The 22,011-nt window shown below is 39.8% G+C and overlaps 2 protein-coding genes across 4 annotated transcripts; both read right to left on the bottom strand.

The window, feature by feature from the left end:
- Positions 1–320: 320 nt before the first annotated feature.
- On the bottom strand, positions 321–18,353 carry LOC108276930 (M-phase phosphoprotein 9). 2 transcript variants are annotated; one of them, XR_008398174.1, is made up of 23 exons: positions 18,210–18,353; positions 15,416–15,657; positions 13,748–13,892; positions 13,206–13,295; positions 12,378–12,766; positions 12,035–12,179; positions 10,764–10,836; positions 10,385–10,488; positions 8,501–8,623; positions 7,720–7,979; positions 6,591–6,740; positions 6,321–6,408; positions 5,456–5,671; positions 5,197–5,244; positions 5,041–5,105; positions 4,824–4,925; positions 4,413–4,520; positions 3,890–4,062; positions 1,896–2,057; positions 1,454–1,574; positions 1,242–1,330; positions 537–633; positions 321–338 (listed from the first exon to the last, which is right to left on the bottom strand). XR_008398174.1 is itself a non-coding variant. In XM_053687112.1 (22 exons), exons 2-22 carry the CDS (start codon positions 15,619–15,621, stop codon positions 626–628), a joined length of 2,844 nt encoding a protein of 947 aa, XP_053543087.1. In that variant the 5' UTR covers positions 15,622–15,657; positions 18,210–18,353; the 3' UTR covers positions 537–625. The 2 variants fall into 2 exon arrangements, 1 of the variants encoding a protein (XP_053543087.1); XM_053687112.1 differs by lacking the exon at positions 321–338 and having other exon boundaries at positions 3,911–4,062.
- Positions 18,354–19,659: 1,306 nt separating this feature from the next.
- LOC108276717 (cyclin-dependent kinase 2-associated protein 1) lies at positions 19,660–21,918 on the bottom strand. 2 transcript variants are annotated; one of them, XM_017488562.3, is made up of 4 exons: positions 21,756–21,918; positions 20,297–20,391; positions 20,087–20,213; positions 19,660–19,986 (listed from the first exon to the last, which is right to left on the bottom strand). In XM_017488562.3, the coding sequence occupies exons 1-4, from the start codon at positions 21,823–21,825 to the stop codon at positions 19,919–19,921; spliced, it is 360 nt and encodes a 119-aa protein (XP_017344051.1). In that variant the 5' UTR covers positions 21,826–21,918; the 3' UTR covers positions 19,660–19,918. The 2 variants fall into 2 exon arrangements, with proteins under 2 accessions (XP_017344051.1, XP_017344050.1); XM_017488561.3 differs by having other exon boundaries at positions 19,661–19,986; positions 20,297–20,394; positions 21,756–21,917.
- Positions 21,919–22,011: the final 93 nt, after the last annotated feature.

The following is a 22,011-nucleotide window of genomic DNA, read 5'->3' as shown; positions in this document are numbered from 1 at the left end:
GGATGTGGTTTTTTTTTTTTTTTTTCCCCCACAACATTCCAGAGTTTTGATGACTTTATTATTATTCTAAAATGTGAGGGGGGAATTTTATATATATTTTGACTGCCTAGCACAAAGAAAGCCAAAAATGAGGAAAAGAGTGAATTCCGGGCTCACCTGCTGTTTCTCCTGCGTGAGCTCGTCAAACAGCTTCTCAGCGTCGGCTAGAGACTGAACACGAGGGAGGATGATTTCATTCTCATTGCTGTGGGTCAGCAGCTCTGGGTCTGCAACCTCTTGCTCCTCAGATTCACTGCTCTCTACGGCCTGTGCCGACGCCGAGTGACTCCGAGTTTTATCTGTGGAAAAGTGGTAAACTCCTTGTTCATAATGTTGTCAGGCCATTATATCTAATATCATAATTCTCACATGGAAGGAATATGGTTTGGGTTGCAAAAAAAAAAAAAAAAAAAAAAAAAAAAAAAGTAATTCTTTGCAGGTTCATAACACATTTCCTACTCATGTATTAGTAAGGAATAAAACTCAACAGGACGTACTGTTGTTTATAGGAGAATAATCAACGACAGGGGTGGTGTGATGTTTTCCTATAACAGCATGTCCCAAAGCAATTTGTATACCACAGCAATTACATCTCTATGAATTAAAGAACAGATTGTACTTTTTTACCAGTGTACATTATAGCAGTGATAAATAGTCATTCATTTCATTCGTTCTCTTTCTCAGTTCGTTCTTACATATCAATGATTAAAAGCTTTTCCTTGCTAAATAATAGCAAGGTGTTGTTTTTTCATTCTGTTTATTCAATAGTCTTAGATTATGTGGAGTGTAATATTGTAATAATAGTAATAAAGTAATAATCCCCAAGTTGTTACTATAGAATCATATTAGTGCGAGTGCATTAATATAGGCCTGTTTTTTTTTTTCTTTGCAGTCAGCACTACTGTCAGAGCTGCTGTGGTAGAAAATTAATCTACAGCTTCAACAGCACTGTAGTATAACTGCTAAACATATGCATAAAATGGAAAAAGACGCAACCTCTGTCCCACATTTGTATTTTCAGAAGAACTGAAAAACATTACCGATTTTATTTTCCGTAAAACAATAACAACAAATCGAGAGGAACTAGGACTCGGGTGTGTTTGTTGATATTACTGATCTTAGTGTTGCTCTACATCAGCCTGCATGATGCTTTGATAAAATATTTAACCATGTATAGATACGTCTGAAAAAAACAAAACTACCTTCTGGCGTGAGCTGCAGTCTTGTCCTTGAGCTGCGCCGAGATGGCAGCGATGAGCCGAGACTAGTTTGATCAAAGTGCAAATCAAACCTGAAACCACAGAAAGCACAACTTCGATAGAAAACCCAGAAATCGGTTCACTTTTGAGCCAGTAAGACACTGTTCATAGTAAAAGAATATAAGCAGTAAAACATTGTCAAACTAGACACATACCTGTTATGCAGGTGCTGTTGGCAATGCATGGGACGACCGAACGCGGTGGATACATTCTCTGTCGGGCATCGCTTGGGACTGGACTTTGCAGAGAGCGGAAAAAGTAGAGTTTCTCTCTTCGCTAAAATATTTTAAAGGTAAAGACGAGAAAACAAATGAGGAACCACCTTCTAATGACACTCTCAATCCAAAAGTAATATAGTAAAATAGTATTCACCTTATTATAATACACTCACCACTGGTTTAAAAAAATGCTACATGGCTTTAAAAGGGAAGGGGTGGGGCATGTACTGTATCATTTTCTATGTCCATTTTTCTTCTTTTTTCCCCCAATTTATTGATTGAATGTTAAAATGTAAACTGATCTTTTTGTCTTTGGTGTAATATCAGTGGAGCAATATCTTTTTATAGATTATTCAGCAATGTGGCATGGATTTCTTACTCGGTGTGGATGGAGGACCTGCTCCTTGTGCTCTGGGGGGAAGAGATGAAGAGCGATGGCCCTCTGGAGAAAGACTTCTCTGAGGTCGAAGCACAGCTTCACCTCTTTCAAGTAAAGACTCTCTTACACTGTCCACAAATGCCACTGTGGGTTTCTTGCTTCCTAACCATGTAACACACACACACACACACACATACACACGAGGACAATAAATATATTGAGCTTCCTCATCAAAAGCTCTTACACTGTCTGCAAAGGCTAGTGTGGTTCTCCTTCCTAATCCTGCAACACACAATTAGACTACAACAAAACGAGTGCATCAACGAGCCGTACAGTAGAGGGCGAAAGTTAGCATCCTCCCTGGTTTTTACATTTTTGTTACGAAGAAACATCGTTAAAAAATCGTTCATTTCGTCGAACAGACGTGCACTCGACTGTTGACCTTTTGTGTGAAGAGGGGATCATAGGCAGATCAACTATGAATCTCCTAGTTTCAGAAATATGACAGCAGGGTCACAAAGACAAAAAATGTTTAGTGTGGACATCACATGTTACAACGTTACCTTGAACGGAAGCCCCAAAGCACTCAAATTTAGAAGAAAGAAAAAAAAACACACAGACAGATTTTCCCCCCAGTGGCTCTCATTAACTACAGCACACACTTGGCGCTGAAACCCTAATCACATTCTGTATTTGTACAATAGTGTACAAATTACTATATCACTGCACAATGCAGGGCTCTACTGTAACAATTTCTTTTAGGAGCACTTGTATTCCTAATTACAAAAATTTAGGAGGACAGTCAAAAATTTTGGGGCACGGTTGAAGTTTACTTAGTTTTTATGTTTTTTAGAGATGGTAACATTAATGTGCCACAATACAACACACAAGTAGTCATGAGAAAACTTGAGCTTGTCTATTATGACAGAATTTAAAAACATAGTGTGAGCCATGACACATTCATTTACCTTCTGATAAACTAAATGTAATATTTTCAGTTAATTTTACAGATTGTATGCAAAAAAACAACAGTTAACCTGTTCCACCTTGTAAACGAATACAATAAACCTCAATGTTCAGGGTTTGAAGTCTGCTCCTCTTAAATATATTTAAAGGTACATTATTACACATTTAAATCAGAACATGGAAACTGGAGTTGACTTTTCTAGTCATATCTGGCAACCGTGAGTTTAAATGAAGTGAATGCGCTGTGCGTGTGAGCCGGGACGAGTTAGTAAAGAGAGTGAAGGAGAGCGGTAGCGTACTGTATGTTTACAGACTGAACAGTTGCTACTCTTGATTATAATTTGTGAGAAATTATTGAATAAAGAAGTTTGAATTAAAACCCACCTTGTAGCATTAGCATTATTATTTACCACTGTCTCTACACGAGCAGGTCGCACGTGCAGGTAATTTTGCGGGATCAATAAAAGATGGCGGTTTGTGAGATCGGGAAGTTGAGAGAAGCAGATGATGTACAGTGTTACTCTCGTCATCATAATGGCTTCTCTGCAGTATTTACACACTTGTTCGGTTGACTGAGGAGATGAAGAGCACGGTGAAAGTAACTGTTGCGCGGTGTAGATGCATTTTGGAGTTTTAGTTTTTATTCCGATTGTATTATACAACTCCGAACAAGTAACTCGCACCGGTGCGAATAAATATTTATTCACAGTCGCACAAAGAACTTCTCAGTCGCAAACGCGAGTGAAATGATCGCACTGTAGAGCCCTGCAATGCTGATATCACACTGTGCAGTAGACAAATCATAAATATCGTTTATGATAAATATTGTTTATGACAAATCATGAACAAGTTCACAATGATTCATACTCGCATTCTACTATACTTCCTCAGAATATATTATTTGTCCTTGTTGTATTAGGTCACGTTATTCTGTTATTATTACCTATTTTCTGCGTCATTGTAAATTGTTCAGTATTGTCTGTTTACGCTTAATCAATTATGAAAATAATCATTAGTTGCAGCCCTACTGTGAAACACGTGCGTCTTACTGGGAGAGCCGCAGTGAGTTTTTGTCAGAACCCGCCCCTCTGTGGCTTTGGTGTCCTCCATCTGAATCAGAGCCTTCATCATGGGGGTCAGTAACACGTCTCTCCTTGTCGGCTCCTCGTGTGTCTGCTCTCTCTCCGGAGGTGAAGGGCGGCTATGAGGGGAAGAGGCCAGTCACGTAAGTGGAGTGTTGCCACATACCGTCACAGAATACAATTCTTCTGTTGGTATCGGCTTTCATTATTGTTGGTCAGTATTAGCACCGAGCACTGAAATAAATTCTACTGTGTGGTACAGCACAGCAGCACCGTCACTAAATAAGTTGCAATGGATGAAAAATCTTTTAGCCATTTTGTGCGAATGCAAAGGCAAAGCAGTTTCTCTCAGATACAACAAAATGAACACTTGAGGAAAGGTTACCTTACTACATTTAGCGCTTGCTGTATTTTAAATCAAACCGTTTTTACTACTGAAGCAATGATCTGTCGGTAATTAAAGCCGTACCATCTTCCTATTCCTCCTTTCTCTGAAACACCAGGATTCTTTGAGCCACATTCCAGGTCATGAAGCCTTCTGCTTGGTGAAAGTAGAAGATCAGGATGGTGGAACAAGCTGAAGGGGAATTACTACAGAGATTACTGAGAGTACAATAAAAGCTACTATGATATACACTAAGGTTACTACTATATATTGTCTACAAACATCTCAAAAATGATGTGTGTGTGTATATATCTTGGTGAGAACCTGTTTTTTTGCCTTTTCATTATTGTTTCTTGAAAAAAAATAAAGACAAAATGAACTTGCACCATAAGAAAATGAGGAAATGAAGGGGTTTGAATAGTTCTCTAATCAAATTCTAATCCATGTTGGTATTATTTAACAGACTGAATAGCAGGCATGGAATAAATCTCTTACCCAGCTCCTGAAGGCTGCAAGTGGCTGTGCCAAGCCTGGCGAGTTTTACTCATGTTCTCATATTCCAGCTGCTTCACTTGTGCTTCCAGTTTGGAAATGACCCTAGACAAAAAAAATGTAACATTTACAAACAAGTCCACTTCATTCATTTTCCAAGCCTGATTTTCCACAATATACTGGATCTCACATGTGATGTAAGAAAAGAGTTTACATCTACCTCTTCAGTTCTGCTATTTGTTCATTAGCATCAGAGAGTTTATTTTCAGTTGACACCAACTTGTCCTGAAAAACAAGAACAACAACAACAGATTAATCCTCTCAGAACAAGCTCATTTTCATTTTTGCTGTTTTTTGTTATTTAAATATATATTACCTTCACCCCCTCATGATCTTTTCTTAATGAGTCATACTCTTGAAGCAGCTGAAAAGGAGAAAAAAAAAGCCCACACAATCCTCAAACAGCCTCAAACCAAAGCACACACTGCTTAATAATAGGCTAGACTGTCATGATATACCTTTATAAGTAATGCTTCATTAGAAAATATATACTGTGCATTGGCATGACATTAAAACTAAGGTGACTTCGTCTAAAATCGAGACGAAGAATAAGACGAGACGAAGAATAAGCTCACATCCTGCAGCATCTTGTACTCTTTCTTCATGCGAGCCTCTTTTTCATCCACCTCTTTGCAGGCGTTCTGTACAGCCTCCTCCAGCTGGCGCAGGCGGCTCCTCAGCTTGCTCGTGGTGTTGTCTTTTTCTCTGCTGCTCTGCTTGCTCTCCTCCAGACGCTGCTGCAGAGCCTTCACCGTGGAACTGGCTGCATCGTAACGCTCAGGCCACTCCATCTGGACCAGTGTAAAAAAAGGGTTCACTTTAAACTGTGCATTTTACACACCAATAACACTAACGTTTTACACTTTAAGTATGTATTTATAATTAGGCAATGAGGATGAGTTATTTAGGATTAGAGCAATAAGGTATTTAGGCTTAGGGTACTGAGGTATTTAGGATTAGGGCACTGAGGTATTTAGGATTAGGGCATTGAGGTGTTTAGGATTAGGGCATTGAGGTGTTTAGGATTAGGGCATTGAGGTATTTAGGATTAACACAATGTATTTAGGATTAGGTAGTTGATGTATTTAGGATTAGGACAATGCTATGTTATGGACTAGGACAATGCTATTAGGTAATTAAGGTATTTATATAAGGTAATTAATAATTAACCAATTAGGTAATTAAGGTATTCAAGATTAAGACAATGCTGTATTAGGGATTAGGTAATTGAGGTATTCAGGGTTTAGGGCAATGATGTATGTCTGATTATACACATTTTTTAAAGATGGTTCCTAATTTACAATATCCACACTAATATCCAATCAGTTGGCTCGACACGTTTACCAGATTACTGTATCAGGTGTTTCCAAACCATCTCATCACTGTACATAATCCATCAACTCAAATCTGTACATTATGGAGGACAGTTGCGACTCTTACTAGCTGTCTCTCCAGGTGCTGGTTCTTGTTCTCCAGGTCTCTGATGCACATACTAGCCTCCGTAAGAGCCCGCTCCAAGTGTTCACACCTGTTAGTAACCATCAAAGACAGAATTACTGTGACTGAGACAGGGCCAGTCACTGTAATTATCCCAGAAATACAACCCCTTGGGTACGTGTTTAGGTTCTACAAATAAAAATTAAATCCAAACAGAAATAGAAAATGTGTCAGAAATGGGGAAAAAAAAGGCAGTTAAGGCTGGTCTCTAACCGTTCTAGCAGGATCTGATTGCTTTTCTCCATGTCCAGGGGCAAATTGACCAAATCAAGCTTTTCCTTCAGGATGCTGATCTCTGACTCGTAGTATGCTCGGAGGTCTGCTATGTGCCGTGCGTGTTTCTCCCTCAGGTTCTGTCTCAGCCTGGAACAAAGCCAAGCAGGTTAGTGCAGGAGGCAACAATCCTACACGACTTTAATATCAAAGCTTTAGCTCTGTAGTTTACTTATTGCAGATTAGAAACAGAAAGAAATAAAAATAGGTTTGATCTTTTAGGCCTTTCCCCCTTTGACATTAGAAGGTTAGAATCTCTCTGCAGTTCATTATAATAATATGTGCAACAGATGGCAGGTTGCAGTTATCAGTAACGGCTTATATTTCAAAATTAGGTAAGGATATCTTGTCTGATCAAGTTTGAAACCAACCTGCCACCAAACTCAAGGGGAAAAAGACAAAATTTATCTAATGCATCATCTAAGGCATGTGCAATGTCAGAAATTTTGTGGTTTTGACCACCAATTACCAAACTGTATGGTGATATCATCACACTTGTCTTTTAAAAAAAATAAAATAATAATAATTAAAAAAAAATCAGAACCTCAATACACAAATCTGAAAAATTCCAATCTCCAAGCTACAGATTTTATGTAAATTAGCCAAAAGGTGAAGCATCCATGATTCCCAAAATAAAGTAGATGCTAAAATTTATTAAAACACAGCACAGGAAAAAAAGACTGATTTAATCTGATTAAATAATGCGAGCTCAATTCGTTTGTTTTCGGTATATATTGAAGACATTTGGGTTTGAGATCAAAAGACGTGTTAAACAACTTAGAACATGGCGCGTTTTGTTTGAACCCAACCATTTTTTAAGTGATCAAAAATACTGAAACATGTGACAGGTGTTTCTTGCTGCCCAGGTGTGCCCTGTTAGATTGACTGATTAAACAACTAATAGCTCTGAACCATTTTAGATAAAGTTAAACTCAATTCTCAATGCATATTCCAACAGCAATTGAAAAACCTCTTGTTTATATCAGGTAAATACCACTAAATTCATAGATATGAAAACAAGCCAGATGAAATAGAACAAATAGACAAAAGCAGGAGGAATGATTCTTACAACGAGAGTACCACAGGGTCGTCCAGTGAAGTCGAAGCCTCTGGTTTCCTGCCATTTGGGCGTGGCTCGTACACCGACGAGCCCGTGGCCTGCAGGGTCATGGTGGCTGTCCGGCTGCCTTCGTCTTCACTGTGACCTCGGGGAACGGTGTGTGAGGTGTGCGACATGGGCGAGGTGGGACTGCTGAAGCGCGAGGGAGACGTGAAGCCCGACGTGCGCTCTGACTGCCTTGTGTGAGATCCGGGGTCCAGGGTCAGCACCTGCACCACAGGAAGCTGGAGTCTAATAACATGAAGCACTGCTTCTTCCAGTAGAAGTTTCCTGGACTACAAATTGAAGCAATACTCTCTCTTTCTCTCTCACAGCAACACTAGCCAATCATGGGCATCTGTGAGCTCACATATGCAAAAGACGGCAGAGAGCGATTTCCTCCACGTATACTATGCAAGTATGTTAAGGCACAGCTGCCTAGCTTCACGTATCTCGAAAGGAAGCATGTGTTAGCCTTCACTTTAGTGAACAACATGGCAGTAAAAAAACAGAGCTGAATATTTACGCCGTATATATCTGTAATCATGGAAACTATGTTTCTATTACTTCTGTGTAAAACTGCTTCACAGCTCCCAGAATCAAACTAAAGAAGCAAATGTCACCAGATGTCTATTGGCTGACAGCCTACTTTTGGAGTGAGCGGAAAATAGAAATGCTGCTCAAATTTTAAACTGAATACAAGCCTAACAACAGATGTGAGACTGGGTATGTAAACTGCCTAAGTGCTCACCTGAGGCGAAGATGCATCAGAGTTGATTAAGGAGTCCCACTCCTGGCCTTTAGGATCCACCTTCTGCTTGCTCTGGTAGATCTCTCTGAGAGACAGAGACAGGCGTGCCTCATCTTCTGAATGCTGCATACACACAACACAAATATACAATTAAAAACACTCAGGATAACAGAACATAGCAACTGGTACAAAAACAAAGAAAAGAAAGCAAAAAAAAAAAAAAAGAAAATGGAATCACTATCAATCAATCAAGAGATGTTTAGCTTATGAAAATTAGGCATGTACCAATATTCAGCATCCACAATAAAAGTAGTTATTGCCCCGCCGTCAACCGAGTACCATTTGCACTCCTGAGGTAAAAGATGCCTCATTCAGAAAGACAGCAAAAGGACAGCTCTTTTGTCTAATTCTTTCACAAATGTTCCAGGAAAACGTGAGAAATATGGAATGCCTTAAATTTTCATTTACACTAATAACAAACATTTATTTTAAAAAAATAAAAATGTATAATCAATGCTAATGATGGAGCTTTCTGTAAGGAGATGTTTATTTAACATTAACAGAAAGAAGTCTCCAGTGTAGAGGTAGACCGATAGTGGATTATAGCGATACCGATATCCGATTAATCGACCGATAGTTTTTAAAACTGATACCGAATGAAATCATAACACACACAGTAAAATACTGCTGAACTTTATTACAACAATAAACAGTACTGACTGAACATGAAAATATACTGTACATGAAAATGTACTTTTTTTTTTTAAATGAAACATATGTATAAATATTGATATACACTAGAGTCAAAAGTTTAAACACACTCATTCTTTATATTTCATTTTTTCCACATTTTAAAATAAAAATAAAGTCATCAAAACTCTGGAATAACACAAATTGAACTATGGGAATTATGTCGTTATAAGATTTCTTTTGTAAATAAAATGCTAGTTTTCTAATGAAAGAAATTCTCATTTTCTCAACCGATTTCTTGAGGAATTTCCCTGAGATGCTTTTTAAACAGTATTAAAGGAGTTCCCACCTACGCTGGGCACTTATCGACTACTTTTCGGAATATTTCTCTCCAAGTCATCCGTTTAAAAATGAAATGAATTTGTAATGAAAGAAATGAATATGTTGGCACAATTATATTTTTGTCTACAACACAGATTTCAAACATTTAATCATACACCTTCAGATCAAAAGGTTTTTAAGATCATGAGGAAACATTTCAGTCACGTGTCTCCAAACTTTTGACCGGTAGTGTATATTAACCGTTAATAAATATTAAAGTAAATAAAAGATACACATCCAAACTGAACTGAAAAGTAACACTCCAAATAACAAATAAAAATAGAGACATCCACAAAGGAACAAAAAAACACTTCAAATGACACAACAAAATTTGTCAGTGATAGTTTTTATGTCGACTCTAGAGGCCGCTCTCGTACTGTATAATGACAGCGAACCCTACTCAGCAGCTCCCTCAACGGACGCAAGCGGAGAAAACGGAAAACTCGAAGAATCGGAGTGGATTTATGCTGATAACTGACAATTCCAGCAATTGCTTATCTCCAACAGTAGAGTAATCTGTAATCGGTCGACCTCTAATCCAGTGCCAGCTTTTTATAGCATTCAGAGGTAAAAATGTACTTCAAGTGGTCTGACAAACAACTGTCGTGCTGTAAGAGGAATAAAACGCAAAATATGACATGTTCTATTAATTTTATGTGAATCTGCCTCATTAAGCTTGCTCTGCGTTAGAAATAAACCTGTTTAAACAGCCGAGAGAGTTTTAATGCACCGCTAGAACGGATGTAAAAATGGTATTCAGAAAATAAAATCAGTTCAGGGAATTGTCTGAAGAGGATCATACTCCATATTTACCTGGCTCAGATTAACATCCTGCATTAGGAAGAAAGAGCTGCTTTCAAAGCTGTCTGGTAGAGGGCGGTAGAGCTCGCCTTCTTCCAATTTCCAGTAGGTCAGACCTTAAAGACATGAAAATGTATATTGCGTTAAAACAATAAATCCTAAGCAGCTAAAATTGCAATTTGGAATAAACGCCAAGGTGGTGGAGCACTGCGGCATTGGGATCGCTGTTAATAAGGTTACAGGATTAATAATACCATCCACAAGATCGGTTATGATGTTATTACTACTGCTTTTGAACAAAATGACCCATTTGATAAATGCACAGATTAAATCTGTTCCTAAAACGGTCACATGCTGTCAGAAAACAGAGCTGGATTCACTACACGATTACCCGAGGCTTCCGACACAAGGCTGTCGCTTCTCTTCAGGTCCGCAGGGCTCGAGTAGACTGCACTATGTCCAAACTGAAGGAAAACACACACACACACACACACACACACACACACGGACTCAGATGAGTACACACAGACCCAGACTTTAATAATTGCACACTATTACTGTATACTGTATGTGACTACAAAATGTGACTCATGATGTGATTTGTTAATTGAATTTTTTTTCAGATACAGCAGCATGATTTTAGATTCTCTTGGAAAGTACTGGAATGGCAAGGCCAATTCTTTTGTTATTGCTAAACACTGAAGAGATTTGGGTTTGAGATCAAAAGATGAATATGAGATGACAAATCAGAATTTCAGCTGACTTCCCAGACCAAAAGTAACTCAGTCACTGTACTGTAGTTCCTGCCATCTAAAGCCACTTTTCCACTGCACGGTACGACTCGGCTCGCTTTACTTTTCTGAGCTTGCTTTTCCACTGCAGTTTAGTGCTGCCTCAACGTGGGTGCCATCTTCCACTCGCCTTCACGCAGGAATAATGTTGTACTACGGAAGCCCTGTACAAATACACGGTCAGGCCATATTCCAACCGCTTTTCCTGTTCACTAAACACGGACCCTATTAAGGATGTAAAATAATGGCGTTCTAGATCCTACGTAGTCCTCGATATGACTAACATTAACTAATATAATCTAACATTCAGGAGTGACTTCGATAAACGCCTGTTTGGAAATCGGTAACAAGCGAGATGTAAAAATCTAAGACAGAATCCTTTGTTGTCATTTTTATCTGTAATGAGATAACCGATACATAATTTTCAATTGATAGAATATCACCGTACGCAAAGTATGTATTAAATGACGTTTATTCAGGCACAATACAAAACCACTCGTTAAGGAGAATCCTTACTCCTTCCTCAGTGCGTGGCTCACATTTAGTATCGGCTAGGCTCGCATGGAACCTCAACCGAGGTGATACTTATAAAAAAATAAATAAATAAATAAAAAAATTTTTAACAAAACCACCAGATACTATTCACAGTGGAACGCCCCCAAAAAGCGAGCAGAGTCGAGTCGTACCGTGCGGTGGAAAAGTGCCATAAACTTTCATACTGACCAGAGGTGGAAAAAGTACCCAAGTCCTTTACTCAAGAAAAAGTGCAATTATTCATCTACATAAATAATATTTAAAAAGCTGAAGCACAAATCTAAATTCTTCACTGAAGGTAAACTAAATAAATCTAATACTAAAATATATGGCTTACTTCATCCACATGTTCCATATGTTCCTTAGGAGAGCCACCTGCTTTGGCCTCTTCTCTCCCCTCCAGCTGCGGTGAGCGGTTTTGTGCCGTTTTGCTTTTTCTTTGCCTGTGTTTCTGCCTCTGGACCCAGGAGGTCAGTGGTTGACTAGAAAGATGTAACAGCACACACAAAAAAAAAAACAGGTCACAGAAAAACACCAGAACCTCCTTAGTCTTCTAGTAAACAGTCCAAACCCTTATGTTTTTATTTCTTTCTCTTGATTTTTATTCTGTCTCCTAAATGTCGATAACAGTGTTCTACTTTATGGAACTTGGCACAAATATAAAAGAAATGTTTCCCCACCTGTTTAGTCTCTGCTGGTCAGCAGGACGATTTGGCACAGTTGTGTGAGGTGAATTATTAGAAGCCACAGTCCTGCTTGGTGCACTGTCTTGCCCCTGTGTTTTAGCCAAAAGGGAGTGCGACACCTCGTCCTTCCCTTCCAAGCTCCCCGATGTTGTTCCAGGCTCCCAGGTGGACAGAGTGCCATAGCCGCTGCTCTGAACAGTCACCAGGCCCTCATCTGAGCTCTCCTGAGGGTTAGCTGTGACCTTTGACGGGCGAGAAGCTTGGATTTCATTCTCCAGGTCCGCTGGAGGCTCCAAAGTTTTGGCTGTGCTCAAGGGGTTCGAATGTGCACCACAATGCCGCTTCTGTAGCTGCAATAATGCTTTGATCTCGTCCTGAATGAGCTGTGAGGAAACAGTAGTGTAATCGGCATGTTTTTTTTTTTTTAAATACTGATTTACAGTCCTCTCATTTATTTTGCATGGCTGATTAAAAAGGCGAAAATCGTTATGTTAGTAAACGAAACAAAATGGGGGCGATGAATCAAGAGTCCGGACATTCACTACTTACTAATTTCTATTTGTATGGTTGTGCCAAACACCTAATTGTTTTCTGTGTGTGTTTACATTTTCTGTCTAGGGTCCCTGGTTCAATCAAGTTTTACAAGTTCCCCTTGTCTTTGTAGGTTTCTTCCAGGTTCTCTGGTTTCCTCCCAAAAACATGCTGGTAGGTGTATTAGCTACACTAACTTGCCTCTTGATGTAAATGATTGTGCAAATGGGTGTGTGTGAGATGCCCTGCCTCATGCCCAGGGTTCCCAGGATAGGCTCCTATACAACTGACCTGTATTTGGCACTGATACTGATCTTGCTGTGCAAGAATTTGTTCTTGGTATTGCTTCTCCACCAGCTGAAAGAGGTGTAGCCACCTGCCCTGTTTGGAGAGAAACAACCCAATGACAATACATCTTTATATACACATGGACATTTTTACATGTACATACTGATATTAGCGTTAAAGGGACACTCCAAAATAAAACTGTAACCCTCCAATGCATTAGATGTAACTCCATCCTTATTTTTTGTCACTGCTGTTGATTTATTGAAGTAAATTGAAGAGTTAACAACCGAAAAGAAAATGGAAAAATTGTGAATATTTACAAAAGCTTATCTGAGAACGAGAGGCTTTTTTTTAATGGCATTTGCAGCAGCATTTTAATATCGTGTCACTTGTGGTGCCTCGGAGCCTGTGCGACAGGATCAGGTGTGTGCTGCTCATCAGGAGTCCTTGGGGAAGCTCTACATGATGCCCCAGAAACCTGAGTAACTCACTGCCTCCAAATCACCAAACAAACAAAACAGCAAAGCTGATCTGTCTCTGAGCACCTCACAGTTCTTCCAGATCTCGGGGTCCGTCTCGCTGCTCTGGATCTCGTGCACCAACGCTCGGAGCGTCTCTAAAGAACTGGGGTTGATGAAGGGCAAGCTTCTCCCTGAGCTGAACTCCTCAGCGCTGCTGAGACACAGACTCCTGTTGTTAGGAGAGGGGAAAAACAAAACATGCTTAAATTACAGTGACAGAGAGATAGACACTTTGACAATAAAACGAAACAAAATGAAATGAAAAAACACAAACCTAAACTACCATAAAACAAAACAAAATTACTACCGACACAAAAGGTCTGAGCACAAAACAAAATACAATAACACAAAACCAAATCTGGCAATATAACACAAAGTCCCCAAAACACCAAACAATTATCCAATGCAGAAAAATGAGCACAACAATAAATGTGAAAATATAAAACAAAATGACCACAAGTCAAAACAAAATGACCACAGGTGAAAACAAAATGACCACAAGACAAAATCCAAAAATAAAACAAAATCTGAAACCACAAAACAAAAACCCAGACAGAAAACAAAATCCCAGACACAAACAAAATCCCAGACACCAAACAAAAGTCCAGACCCAAACATAATCCTAAACCTCAAAACAAAATTATCCAACGCAGAAAAATGGCAACAACACTAAATCTGAAAATACAAAACAAAATGACCAGAAGACAAAATCCAAAAACAAAAGAAAATCCTAAATTCCAAAAAAACTAAACCCCAACACAAACAAAAAGCAAAATACTAACACCAAAAAACTAAAACAAAAACAAAATCCCAAACATAAACAAAATCCAAAAACACAAAACGAAACACAATAATACATAAAAAAAAAATTGAATCCTAAAAACACAAAATCTGAAAACCCAGAACAAAATCCTAGAAGTCCTTTATCAGGGATGATATCCTAGATGATGAAATGTTGTGTTTGTGGATTTATGTGGTACTTGTTTGAGACAAGGTTAACTGCCGGCGGTGCCAATGTTGTTGGACCACAGGATCGTCATCGTGAGCTGTGTGTGCTGCTAATGAGCTGCTACTGTAGAGCAGTCCCCGTCCCCCATCCCTCCGGGGGGGCGGGACATATACAGTATCTCACAAAAGTGAGTACACCCCTCACATTTTTGTAAATATTTGATTATATCTTTATAACAAGTCACATGACACCGGGGAGGGAAAATGGCTAACTAGGCCCAATTTGAACATTTTCACTTAGGAGTGTACTCACTTTTGTTGCCAGCGGTTTAGACATTAATGTCTGTGTGTTGAGTTATTTTGACGGGACAGCAAATTTACACTGTTACACAAGCTGTACACTCACTACTTTACATTATAGCACAGTGTCATTTCTTCAGTGTTGTCACAAATAATCAAATATTTACAAAAATTTGAGGGGTGTACTCACTTTTGTGAGATACTGTACATTCTACAGAGCATTTAATCAGTGTCTGATTTTGTTTTGTGTTGTGGTTAATTTGTTGGCCAGCGTACTTGCGGGTATTGGACAGAAAATGCTAAACAAACATCTTCTCTCTCTCACACACACGCACACATTACCACCTAGAACAAACATCACTGGTCTCTCTCAAGACTGCGTGAAGATCCCTCATTTCTCATCATAACCTGGGAATGAAAACACCACAATTCAACACCACAGACCTTATTCTGCTGGAAATGGTGCATGCTGGTGTGCTGGAGGGTCGAGTTATCACAGCCGTCTCCTCGGGAAGAGCCAGACCCGACACTGTGTCCGCGGAGGAGACCACGGAGGCCTCGCTCTCCTTCCCGCCATTGGGGCTTGTGGGGTCATGGCTCAGTGCCACGGAGCTAGACACGTCCTCTGAGATGCTGTCATCTGTGGACATGCTTAAGCAGCCTGGCTAGACGAGTGCACGCAAGACCTGTAGGACAACACAAAAAAAAACAACTTTAGCAGTAAAATGACATTAGGCCACGTTAGAAGGGAACTGTGTCTGGCAGAATTTAAACAGGATCAGTAAAAATCAGCAGTACTGAATTACATTTGACATAGTTTCCAATTTCGTCCAATTTTTCCAACACAACACTGCTCTTTCATTAAGACAGGACATAAAGCTTGCCACCATTGTACCTTCAAATAATTTGGAGACATAACCTCACAGAGAGCACACTTGGTTTCTATAAGAAGTCAATATCGGAGCAGCATCATGTATGAAAGGAAAGAATTCACAGTCAATGTCTTGTTTAGCAATATTTATAATCAATATATGAACATACGGTTTGTTTTAGGATTAAATCCTGAGTTGACGTTTTTGGCTAACGCACTCCTGTGGAAATTCAACTCTACATAAAGAGAGCGGTGCAGTGGTGCTTTATTCCTTCAGTCTGTCCAGCTCTCTCATTGCGTTGTCTACAGTCCGCCCGCACAGATCAGGCTCCAAAGCTGCTTTTTTTCGTTTTAGGAGCTAAGACCAAGACCTGGCAGTTATCTCTTATGTTTGAGATGGTTCAAATGTTTTCTCCTATTAAAATTTCCTGTGAAATGCCTCGAAACGTGCCGCGTTATTCGATGTGTTGAGGAAATTTCCACTGAAACACAAAGTCACGGCAGGACATTGAATGGCTCCTCCCCCCTTTTTAAATAGCCAATAGCGTTTCGCTTACCTCACAGTACGACTAAGCCGTACTTGACAGTTAAGCCCAGAGTATGCTTCACTTTTTACGCGTACGCTAGGAACAGCGTATAGTACGCTAGGAACAACGTATTTTTGTCATCAGCAGAGTACACGCATACTGCATGTGCACCACCACATTTTTCTTTTTGATCTGAGAACTTTTATTGGAAATTTGCATTTTACACATTATAACACCACACCCAACAACATTTTTCTAACAGGTGCACATTTAATTCTTTTGAAATATTTTGTTGTTCCACAAGGTGGCGAGAGTGACCCAGGGCCATTGATTCTCAACATAGTCGAAAAATAAACAGAAGAGAGGGAAATGAATGCACGTTATAAAATACCCGCATAGGTATACTTCTAGCCTTAAAGAGAATAAGGATTTGTATGTGTGTGTTAATTGTGGCGAGAGATTGCCCAAGCATTGGTCTTCGTGTTGTGATTCTTCTTCGTTGTCATCCTTCATAACAACAGACCTGCTTTACTGCTCTGTACTGACTCCTGTCGGCCAGGAAGGGTAGTACAAGTTGTCGTAATGCACGTGTACGCGTCAAATGGAGTATACTTTGAAAGGCTATGCGATTATATGACTGTGTGCATAGGCCAGTGTACGCGTAAAAAAAATAAGTATACCAGAGCCTTTAGTACAATGGACTCAAGCAATAAAGGGAATGAATTCAAGCCATTTCCTTCTTACAGTTGGAAAACCGAAAACGCACCATATCTCTCGCTCGACTTCGGCAGGGTGATTTTTTATAACGTTGGGCGCGAGACACTTCAGATTCCGGAGAGCATTTGATTGGGCAGAAAATCTGATCAGTAGCTGAAGTGCAGAATGTCATCAGAATCGTTGATTTGTACTTGTGGTAAAGAGAGAGACTGCTACATTTTGAATGTCTTCTAAAAGCAAATTTCCCTCATTGTTTTGTAGCACACTAGCTTGTAGATAACCTTAAGGCTTATATATTCCTACTAAAAACCAGAAAACTTCCATTCTGATGTCATGGGGACTTTCAGCGCCATATTGTAACTGCTCTAGTAAATGCCTCCCGGTGACGTCAGCGCGGGACACAACCGCTAACTCCCCCCGGGAACAACAAAAACACAGCACCAACCTACAAATTACCACCACAATCACTAAACACACGGGGAATCGTCCAACATAAACATATTTCATGTGTTTCACGGTGGAGATCTTCCTTTAAGACCATATCCAAAGCCCTAAGTACATACAGTACATATTTAGATATTAACATTGTTGAGGCTCCTAAAAGCAGACTGAATGAATATTAAGTTTGTCCATTGAAAGCAAGAGGTTTTTTTCTGTATTCCAGAAAAAAACTTCGTTTATATTCATTTCCGAGCAAGCGAATGAACTAGCCAGGTATTATTAATTAAGAAAGCTACATAACTTCTTGAACAGAAGTATCGATTGATTCATATTAACTTAAACAGGGGCATTAAAAGCAAAGCACCAAAGGCTGAATCCCAAATGACTCCCTACTGGCTATATATGGGACACTACACAAGGTCGCGAACTCTTGTTTCATCCCTATGAAGTGCGCTTACAAAGGAAATTGAAAGAAATTTGGGATTCGGCCCAAAGCTAGCTGGCTAGCTCACTCACTAACTAGCAAACACACTTCCCGCTGCCTGACGCTAGCTAGCCACAGAGACTAATATGCGACACACACCAGCTTTGCAGCTACAGCAACATTTCCAGCGGCAGCTCGGAGTAAAAGCAGCCGATGATCGCGGTGCCATGTTGTAAATATAAAATTAACAACACTCACTTGTGAACTCGTATCATCACTTCTCCCATGTTGACGTATCGTTTTGCGCCTCTTTCCCCCGCAGCGCAGCGCTCAATCTCCGCCCACCAACGGCACAATGCGCCGCGGGACGCCATTCGCTGAAAGGGCTCCGAAAGAGACGATTTGATTGGCCAAGAGAGAAATTCGATTTTCATTGTCGCTCCGTGATTGGTGAAAAAGCCCCACGTTCAGCACGTTCAACAACACAACAGTAGCTCTGATTGGAGGTCTTTCTGTAAAGTCCTTCTTTGGGGGGGGGGGGGGGGGGGATTTTGCTTTTTAATAAATAAAATTAAAAAACGAATTAATGTAAAATAATACATGTTAAATAATTATATATATATATGTAACTGTGCAAAAGTCTTAGACGTCGTATTTTTAATTAATTAATTTAATATTATTTTATTTTTATTATTTTATTTTATGTATTTAATAGGATGCAGGGTGGCTTAGTGGTTAGCACGTTCGCCTCACACCTTCAGGATTGGGGGTTCAATTCCAGTCGTGGCCCTGTGTGTGCGCGCAGAGTTTGCATGTTCTCCCTGTGCTGCAGGGGTTTCCTCTGGGTACTCCGGTTTCCTCCCCCAGTCCAATGACATGCATGACATGCATGGTAGGCTGATTGGTATGTCCAAAGTGTCCGTAGTGTATGAATGGGTGTGTGAGTGTGTATGTGAATATGCCCTGCGATGGATTGGCACACTGGCCAGGGTGTACCCTGCCCTGTGCCCTGATGCTCCCAGGGATAGGCTCCAGGTTCCTCACAACCCAGTAGGATAAGCGGTATAGAAAATGGATGGATGGATGTTTAATTAATGACTTCTGCATTATTAAGTCAGTACTAAAACATTTTACATTTATATTTCAACAAAATATGAAATGTTCTAGAAAAACGTTTGCATGCCTTTTGTGATTTAATTATATTCTCTGCACACTGCCACAGCAATTATTGCCCCCCGCTCTAATATATCTAATATCCTCAATATCCACATCAGTCCTCTGACAGTGCACCAATAACCACAGTAAACCTTATATAGACAACAAATGTCATGTTTATTGACCTTTATACAAAATTTCAAAAAGTGACCTTTTTGTACATGAAAATACATTTTATTACACAAGGTAATAAATTAAAAAAAAACAAAAAACTAAAACAATACCATTACTATCACTGTCCTCACTGTCTCCCAATTTAAAGAAAACCTAAATCCTTACACTTGATCAAATTTAAGAGGACCTCCCTACTGTAAACCTGTAAAAGCCATGCACGTTCAAACTCTGGTCCATCTCCTCATTGCATGCAGATAAGCTTGCTTGTTCTTATGTTGGAAAAAAAAAAAATTATATATATATATATATATATATATATATATATATATATATATATATATATATATATATATATATATATATATATATATATATATATATATATATATATATATATAAATAATAGGAGTTATAAGAGAAAAAAATCCCAAATGGCAACACTCAAATCCAATCTCTCTTGTTGCATTTATCACAAGGAACATTGCAACACCTCCATCCCATGCTTTAACTACACTACTTAATGAATAAATTTGATTGTTTCATCCCTCTGTTATTGGGAAAAAAAAGCCATGCAGCACCCTTCTGTAAAAGTAGTAGAAGAAATCTTCCGCCCTTAGACCAGACGCAGGCTTCAGAGGCTAAGATCGTGCATTTCTTTCCGTCTCTGCCAGACACTCCCGGACAAGACCTCTTGCATGAATTATACCTTTGATACACAAAACAAGTGTCATGTTTATTTTATCAGGCAATAAAATACATCTATAAAGCAATGTGCATGACATTTTTGTAACAGATGATGAGAATACCTCTTTTGAGTCGCTCCATGGCACTTTTACTTCCGGCGTACGTTGGCCTTATTTCTTTCCCGAGCTCTTCGATGATTGCAAGAAGTTCAGCGTATTTGCTCTGTGGAGCTTGAGTTCCATTCGGCCCCTGTACATGAGGGAAATCTTTAGAATACTGTTTACTGCAAACCAACACACGAGGGCTGTTTTCTTATCCGGGTTCTAACTTGCCTGCGAAAATCCAAATGACGGCAGTCCAAAGTCATTTATAATCGGCTTGTATGACTGAACTGTGGAGATGCTGGAAGAGGGAGAGGGGATGTTTCCTGCTAAAATGGACAAAACACATCATTATCCATCCATTTTCTGTACCGCTTATCCTACACAAGGTCACAGGTAGCGTGGAGCCTATCACTGGGGGCACAAGGCAGGCGGACACCCTGGGCAGGGTACCAACCCATCGCAGGGCACAATTGCTCACACACACACACACTATAGACAATTTTCAACACACAATCAACCTGCAACGCATGTCTTTGGACTGAGGGGGAGGAAACCGGAGGACCCAGAGGAAGTCCACAAAGAATGGGGAGAACATGCATACTCCACACACACAAGACAGAGGCTCAATTCAAACCCCTAACCCTGAGGCAAACGTCTTAACCACGTGCCCCCATCATTATTATTATTATTATTATTATTATTATTATTATTATTAGGCAGAGTGAGTATCATTGCCACCTCACAGCACCCAGGATCTTTGGTTCTATCCTGAGCTCCGGTTACTGTCCGTGTGGAGTTTTGCATGCTCTCCCCGTGTCCATGTGGGTTTCCTCTGGGTTCTCCAGTTTCCTCCCATTTCCCAGAAACATGCATTACTGTGTAACAGACTGGCATCCTATCCAGGGTGTATTTTCAGTTTGTGCCCAGTGTTCCCTGAGATAGGCTCCAGACCAGGATAAAGTCCTTACTGAAGATGACCAAATTATTATAGCTATGATCATTCTTAGTAGTAGTAGTATTCATTCAGTATTCCTTTTGAGTAAGCACTCTATCCTGGTCAGGGTCACAGGGGATCCCAGGAACAGTTGCCCCCCCCCAGGATCGAACCATAGTTATACCATATTTAAATCACAATCAACCATAAGCATAATTTATCATAATATTTAAACCATTAGTTTAGTAATAGTGTAGTGTATAGTATTATGTGGAAGAAATCCCTGTCCTGCAGTACCGCGGATGAACTCTAGATGTCCCCAAAGAGACGGTTATTTTTTTCCTTTCTATAAGCGCGTCTGAATGCGATCAATCAAGCGCCCTGGAGAGACTATCATGGAGGAAACGGAACGGCGCTGATCTTAGCAGCTAAAAGGATACCTTTTTATTACAACGTAGCGGCCTTCACCGAAACCCGATCGGCCATCTAATGACACGGACACGCCAAGAAGGAGCGATAGAACCGCCAGACACTAGCATTTTCCACAATCCTAACCGGGGATGCCTCTTTTTTTCAGTGGTAATAATGGCGGATGTGAATTAGCCTAGCTCTCAGGATCTGACCCTTTAGCTATCTGACTGGACAAAAAAACTACAGACACGCTTTTTCCCCAGGTATCCTTTGTAACGCCAAATTTTTACACTCGACGTAACGAAGCGAAGACGCGACATTTTCGCCTATTTTTTCGCTCACCTTGGTTCGCAGAAGTTCCCGGAATGTGCTGGTGGGGGTTAGGTTTGTAAGACATTCCTAAAGACATCATAAATTACAGAAATAAAAATGTCCCTAAATTCAGCGAAGCGTCCGTCTCACAGTCACTTTTTGTTTACAGCAGAGAGAGCAGCACCGGCAAATATGGCCGTCACTTATATTGACACCCACAATGCAATCCATCATTATAATGATACAGAACTATTAACTTACACGAAAATAAACCACATTTTAAAAA

This window comes from Ictalurus punctatus, chromosome 16, assembly GCF_001660625.3.
Source record: "Ictalurus punctatus breed USDA103 chromosome 16, Coco_2.0, whole genome shotgun sequence".
NCBI classification, from domain to species: domain Eukaryota; kingdom Metazoa; phylum Chordata; class Actinopteri; order Siluriformes; family Ictaluridae; genus Ictalurus; species Ictalurus punctatus.
The sequence above is the reverse complement of the archived record's forward strand: the minus strand, read 5'-3'. Positions and strand labels throughout refer to the sequence as shown.